We start from the raw sequence: 7,542 nt of genomic DNA on the forward strand, positions 1-7,542 counted from the left end.
AACTGTTATTTTCTGACTAGAGGCCTGGTGCACGAAATTCGTGCACGGGGGGGGGGATGTCCCTCAGCCCAGCCTGCACCCTCTCCAATCTGGGGCTGCTGGCTCCCAACTGCTCGCCTGCCTGCCTTCCTGATTGCCCCTAATTGCTTCTGCCTGCCAGCCTGATCACCCCCTAACCACTCCCCTGCCAGCCTGATTGATGCCTAACTGCTCCCCTGCCAGCTTGTTTGCCCCTAACTGCCCTCCCCTGCAGGCCTGGTCACCCCTAACTGTCCTTCCCTGCAGGCCTGATTGCCCCCAACTGCTCTCCCCTGCAGGCCTGGGTCCCCCCCAACTGCCCTTCCCTGCAGGCCCGGTCACCCCCAACTTCCCTCCTTTGCCGGCCTGGTCACCCCTAACTGCCCTCCCCTGTGTTCTTGATTGCCCCCAACTGCCCTCCCTTGCAGGCCTGGTCCCTCCCAACTGCCCTCCCCTGCTGGCCATCTTGTGGTGCCCATCTTGTGTCCACATGGGGGCAGGATCTTTGACCACATGGGGGCAGCCATCTTGTGTGTTGGAGTGATGGTCAATCTGCATATTACTCTTTTTTTAGATAGGATGGTTTAGAGACAGAATTGGAGGCCCATAGAGATTCTGTAATTTTAGGGCTGGGGCCAGGTTTCAACTCTTCAATTTGACTCCAGGTCAGAGCATTCCTATATTATGATTCTAAGTATGACAGTGACAGCTCTTGGGTATTGAGCACTCCCTATGTACTAGGTGCTTTTCATTTTATCATGCTCTTTCCTCAGATACTTAATTAGTTTGGTTTTTCATTTCCTTCAGGTCTTCACTGAAATATAACATATGTGGGTCTATCCTAATCTTTCCCGCTTTATTTTTCTCCTATTGACACCTACTATTATGAAGATAATGTGCATTTTAAATCTTTTACATATTTTTTGAATTTGGAAATGACCCTGTAGATTGTCCCAAATATTCTAGGCATCTATATGCTATTCAAAGCTCTTTAAAAACTTAAAGGAAGGGATTTAAAGCGTGCAAATTGTCTTAACTACTTTAAAATTAGACTTTAATTTGTGTAGGTCAATGGGCAGAATTTCTCTGGTAAAAATTTCCAGATTATAAATATACTAGTGGCCCATTGCAGGAAGATTCCTGCAATAGGACTTCCTGCTGTGCTCTCCCCCACCCCACCTGCTTCCCTTCCTTCTCCCCACCCTGCCTGCTTCCCTTCTTTCTCCACCACCCTGCTTGCTTGCTTCTCCGTAGCTTCGCTCCCTTCTGCAGCGCTTGGCTTCTTTCCATGCTGTCTTGATATGCAAATTAACTGCCATCTTGGTTGGGTTAATTTGCATACTCACCCTGATTGGCTGGTGGGTGTGGCTTGGGTGTGGCGAAGGTGCAGTCAATTTGTATATTACTCTTTTATTAGGTAGGATATATATATGTATATATACATATTTGCTATATATGTATACATATGAAAGTACAGGTGGAATATATATATATTTCTTTACATATGATATATATGTATACAGATATGGAAATGAAGGTGGAAAAATATATATTTCTTTTACAGTTTTGGCTGTATTGTTGAAAAAATATCTCATCTTTTACATGAAAAAAAATGATTTGGTTGCACAAAGAAAAAGTCAAATCTGTTATTAGTGCATACATATGTGTTGTGTAGACCCAGCATCAGATTCATTCACTAATTGCTTTCATTTTCAGCTGGCTTGAAATTTCTAATAAAACTCATGAAGTAATTAGCTCTTGGATTTTTAGATTATCAGTTGAAAGTCGAAATGGGCTGTGGATCATTTGTTTTGCATGAGTTCTAACTCCAGTTAATAATTTTCCATTCACAAATTTTTCCCAAATTTAGAATTTGAGGCCCTATTTTCATCCCCAGTTCTTCTGGTTCCCACTCTGAGGTAGTTTTCTACAGTTTTTCTTCAAATAAAATGTTTTAGGAGGATTCTGTTTAAATTATTTGGAGGGGCTGCTTTCAAACAACAGGAATGGGACAGGTTGCATTTCATTTCCTTAAAGAAGTGCAGGGAGCTTGGAGGATAATAATGTCTGGGGGTTTTTTCTTTTCTTTCTCAGCACATTGCAAATGTTGATTTTTCAAACATTCAGTTATGAAGGAGAGACTTTTTTAAAAAAAGTCCTGGCAATGGCCCAGCTGGCCTGGCTCAGTGGTTGAGCATCGACCTATGAACCAGGAGGTCACGAATGGATTCCCAGTCAGGGCACATGACTGGGTTGGGGGCTCGACCCCCAGTGGGGAACATGCAGGAGGCCGCTGATCAATGATTCTCTCTCATCATTGATGTTTCTCTCTCTCTCTCTCTTCTTCTCCCCTCCTCTCTGAAATCAACAACAATATATTTTTAAAAAATAAAATAAAAAGGCAGGGGTAGGTTTATTCAGCACACTTGGGGGCCACTCCTACCCTAGTTTTTCCTCCAGGTCCTTCTGTGGGACCTTCCACTGCCATTGGGTTCTGCAGGACCCCTTTTTGCCCCATTCGAGGGTCTTCCCAAGTTCCTCAGAGGCCCAGCTGGAGGAATGGATGGCAGCCACCAAAGGCACTCTGGGTGACCTAGATTATCAAAGCGGATTCCAGGGCAAGCCCAGAAATCCAGTTGGAGGAGGCGCAGTTGCCATGGCACCGGAGATGCTCCGGAAGCATCCTCATCATCCCTTTGTGGGGGGCGGGGGGGGGGCGGTGCGGGGAAAAGGGGCTCAGGGCAGATGCCTCCCTCCATGGTAATCTGGCAGGAGCACCCCTTCCTCATTTTGCCAGGGCTCCCACCCATCTCCCCTGAAAGAGGTTAATCAAGGCTTGCTCTTGTCCCCCTCCCGCCCACCCTAGCGTTTCCATACGGCTTGTTCACAGGCCCCTCCTGGGCCGGGGGTGAATGCTCACTTACACTGACCGCTGCGAGGGAATTGTTCAGCGCGGGCTGCCCATCTTCAAATCAATGCCTGCCCAGAACAACAGAGAGGGCCTCAGATGTACTGGTTTCCACAGAACCATTGTTAGCCTTTTGTGAAACAGTTTTGAACCTAATAAATAATGTCAAAAGTCTCTATCGCAGCCAAAAATGTTCCTTTGGAAGCATTTCTAATAGTATTTTTGTTCTGCGGTGTCTCCCGGTGTCACAAAGAATTTGTGCCTCACAATGGGAATGGGGGACATCGCGTGCCACTTCGCAATGCGCCTGCAGGGCCTGCGGGGACCCCTCTTTGTTCAGCGCCCGCAGGTAAACGGTTTCACTTGCCAACGTGGGCTTTGGTTGAAGGCTGTTTTCTAAAGGGCCTTTTGAATTTCCAAACAGAGGTTTGGAAAACCTAAGTGCATGTTTGTAACTTAATAGTTAACATGAAATTTGATTACTCCTGAAGTGCGGAGGAGAATTCTTCGGGCCATGTTAAGGTTTTGATGTCAGAAACCTGAAGCTGGATCCTCCTTCGAGGCCCTGAAACACTTGGAAAGAAGTTTAATGCAAGAGATACTGAATGTTCTGATTTGTAAAAAAAAAAAAAAAAAAAAAAAAGAAAAGAAAAGAAAAACAAACAAACAAACATAAAAAACATAGCAGCTTAGGGAATGTGTTTTATTTGTTTGTTTGTTTGTTTTTGTATCAAACCGGTTACTGTAGGCACTTGCTTTTAAATTTAATTAAGTTAAACATAGCAGAAATTGATTTTATCAAATGATTTTATGGGTTTAATTTTTTCTTGTTAATGTACTATATTTTTCAACATTGAGAAACATAAATCAGTGTGGCCAATATACCCATATACGCTCAAGTTCCTTGAAAATTTCTCATAGACTTGAATATGTACAAGTTGTAAAATCCTACTGCATTTCCTCCCTTCAGTTCAAATTAATATATATATATATATATATATATATATATATATATATATATATATATATACATATATGTATATATATGCATATATATGTATATTATGCCTACATTTAAGACTTATCATCAAGTCTAAAATTCAAATTTAAGTCTCAGAATTTCAATAATAATGAAATGTTATAACCAGTAATTAAGAATTAGGAGTCTGTTTAGTCCTCTGAGAATGATTTGATTTCTTTGAATACTAGCATTTACTAGGAGTAAGGCACTTAAAAAGGTATCCCCAAATTTGAGAGCTTTGCTTGTTCCATATTAATATGATTTTATAATGGATATGTTTTTACTTTTATTTATTTGCATCATTTATATATAACATGATTTTGTTGTAAGAGAGTGTACAGGTTATCAGTGGTGGTTGCTATGTTTCCTGAGGGTCGGATGGCCTCTGCTTCCCAGAGTCATATGACAACCCTGAGTTCAACTTCATGCCATTTGGCTGGAAAACAGTGTATGGCCAAGCTCGGGGGTTTTATGTAAAATCTTGATTCTGGAATATTTTAATTTGCTATTTAACTATGAGTTTGTGCAACTGTGTTGTGTTTTTTTTTTTCCAGATAAGAAATCATTGCTTTAAGTGATTTTAAAACAAGCAAAAATTTGTAGTGGTCAATTTCAGGAGTAGAAACTGTTTTTGATATAGTAAATGGATTTCCTTACCTGAAGTGGAAAATAGCAGATTTACTAAAAATTCAATATGGAAAAAGCAATTCTGTTCAGAATTGAGAACCATATTCTAAAGCAGTTTCCCAAAGTGTGTTCCATGGAACGCTGACATTAGAAAGATGCTTTGTGAGATAGAGAGCTTACAGATAAAGATGTCTGAGAGATGTGGCCCAGTCTGCTCCCTAGAGAGTCTCAGTAACATATTATGGATCCTGAGGATTTCCACAATTAAAAAAAAAATCTGGTAAATTCTGCTTCACCCAGTGTTTCCCAATTTCCTTTGATCAGGGAATCCTGAAATGTGTGTGTGTGTGTGTGTGTGTGTGTGTGTGTGTGTGTGTGTACATATATGTGCTTAAAAAATAACACTTATTAAAAATTTTGTAGCATTAGTGTCCTGTGAAACACATCGCTCAAAACTCTATTCTAAATGTACCAAAAGTCATGTAAACTGGCAGGATTCAAAGTAAGGATTTCTTTTCAAAGAAGTGAAGAAAGAATCGGAGCTAAAGAAAACAGCTCTTAATAAATAGTCTGGAAACCCATTCATCCTTGTAGGACTGTGGTGAGCTGTCTCTGGTGCTTTTCCTTATTTTGGGTGTAGGTGGTGGGGAGGATGTTCACTGGTTCAGCCCTGACCATGCTTAGATAATGACGGGTGAGGCGCATTGCCAACTTTGGCTCAGAAAATAAGGGAAGAGAATGTGGTTTTGAGGTTTACTAAAGATGGTAGCATTTTTTCAAGTTTAATTGATCTGACTGACATCAGACTTGTGCAAGGGATGGGATGCTGTAGAGGGAGAATTAAGAAAGAGCTAAGGCACTGGAATCAACCTGGATCTGAAGAACTTGTTCCTGTAAATGTGACCTGAACTTGGTGTTACTCCATCATTTGGCTGGAGTTTCCCCACTGGTAAATTGGGATAGTATGTTTTGTTTACTGCAAGGATAATGTGGGGGTCAAGTTTCCTAACTAATGAAGCATTTTAAAAAGCAAGAGCACTATGCAAATGTAAGTTATTACTAATAAGCATAAATATCATTGGATATGCAGGGCTAGTTTAAGGGCTTATAAATCCAGTTGCCTTACAGTGACAGTGAGTATTATATCTGGTGACCTGTGATCATGTCCCTTTCTGAGAAGCTTTTATATACCTCTAGTGGCCTGGTGCATGAAATTCGTGCATGGGGGGTTGTCCCTCAGCCCAGCCTGCACCCTTTTCAATCTGGGACCCCTCGGGGGATGTCCGACTGCCAATTTAGGCCCGATCCCTCTCGCAATCTGGGACTGCTGGCTCCTAACCACTCACCTGCCTGCCTGCCTGATCATCCCTAACCACTCTGCCTGCTGGCCTTCTTGATCCCAACTGCTCCCCCCTTGCTGGCCTGATCGTTCCCAACTGCCCCCCCCCCCCACTGGCCTGCTTGCCCCCAATTGCCCCTGCACCATCCTGATCACCCCAACTGCCCACCTGCCAGCCTGCTCACCCCCAACTTCCCCCCCTGCTGGCCTGATTGCCCCCAACTTCCCCCCAGTGCCAACCTGCTCACCCCCAACTGCCTTCCCCTCCTGGCCTGATTGCCCCTAACAGCCTCTGTCTTGGCCCCACCACCATGGCTTTGTCCAGAAGGATGTCCAGAAGGTCTCCCAGTCTAATTAGCATATTACCCTTTTATTAGTATAGATAGATAGAGCCCTGGTGCATGGTGGGGGGCAGCTGGTTTGCCCTGAAGGGAGTTCCGGATCAGGATGAGGGTCCCCTTGGGGGGTGGGGCTGGCCTGGGCGAGGGGCCTGGGGCGGTTTGCAGGCCAGCCATGCCCCCATTGGGGTGGGGGTCCCCACTGGGGGGGCATGGCCATCCTGGGTGAGGGGCTGAGGGCCATTTTCAGGCTGGTCACACACCCTTCAGGGTGGGGGTCCTCGCTGGGGGGCATGGCAGGCCTGGGCGATGGGTTGAGGGCTGTGTGGGGGCAGTTTGCAAGCCGGCCAAGTCCCTGGCTTTGTCCGGAAGGATGTCTGGAAGGAGGTCCGGAAGGTCTCCAGACGGTCTCCCAGTCTAATTAGCATATTACTCTTTAATTAGTATAGATTTTTTTTTACCTTCATCACAGCATTATGAGGTAAGTAATAGTATCTCATTTATTGATGAGGAAACTGAAACACAGAGAGACAAAGCAATTTGCCCAAACAAGCATTGCCCACCCATGCTCAGAGACATTCTGTATTAAAAAAACAATGTATGCAGTTGAAAAACTAATACACTATTATATTCAAAATCTCCAATTTAGAAAAGTATAGTTTATAATATAGCATACCAGTTGGTAGTATCTACCATCATGTGATCTCTTAGCCCAACTCTCCATAAAAGTCTGAAACTACCCAGATAAGGGGAGGAATAAGGCAATGTGTTTGTAAGTACAAATGTGATGCTGAGGATTCTAAGTCATGCAGGGACCCAGAAAAGGGGTTGTTGTCAGGAGAAGACTTGACATTAAGATAAATGCTCCAGAATTCTTAAGGTATGTGGAAGACTTCTTGAGCCCAAAGCCTCTGTGACATACTCTCCCATGCATCATTAGTTTTCCAGAACAAGTTTTTGCCATGTCTAGGCTTCTCCTACTGCTCCTCCATATCCTCCAACCCATGTTTTTTCTCCCCTGTGGGAATCAGTCTAATTTTGTAAGTCAGTGATATTGGGATGAATTGTGAAGCATTTATGAAGGACTTAGGACCCTACATTAGTTATTGTGAGAGATTTGAGAAATGTGATTCCACTCAATCAACATTTGCAATGTGCCAGGCACTGGCCTTAATGCTGAGGATATTTTTTTTAAGCTGTTCTTTTTTTTTTTAATTTCTTTATTGATTAAGGTATTACATATTTGTCCTCATTCCCCCATTCCCATCCCGAACCCCTCCCCACGCATGCC

General features: G+C 43.4%; 1 protein-coding gene across 1 annotated transcript; it reads left to right on the forward strand.

The window, feature by feature from the left end:
* Nucleotides 1-2,581: 2,581 nt before the first annotated feature.
* LOC307102037 (uncharacterized protein C12orf42) lies at nt 2,582-2,947 on the forward strand (the record flags this gene model as incomplete). Its single annotated transcript, XM_079775500.1, is given in 4 exon segments — nt 2,582-2,758; nt 2,760-2,834; nt 2,838-2,880; nt 2,883-2,947. Coding segments are annotated over 4 exon segments (360 nt in total).
* Between the last annotated feature and the right edge of the window lie 4,595 nt (nt 2,948-7,542).

This window comes from Cnephaeus nilssonii, assembly GCF_951640355.1.
Source record: "Cnephaeus nilssonii genome assembly, chromosome: 6".
Taxonomy (NCBI): Eukaryota; Metazoa; Chordata; class Mammalia; order Chiroptera; family Vespertilionidae; genus Cnephaeus; species Cnephaeus nilssonii.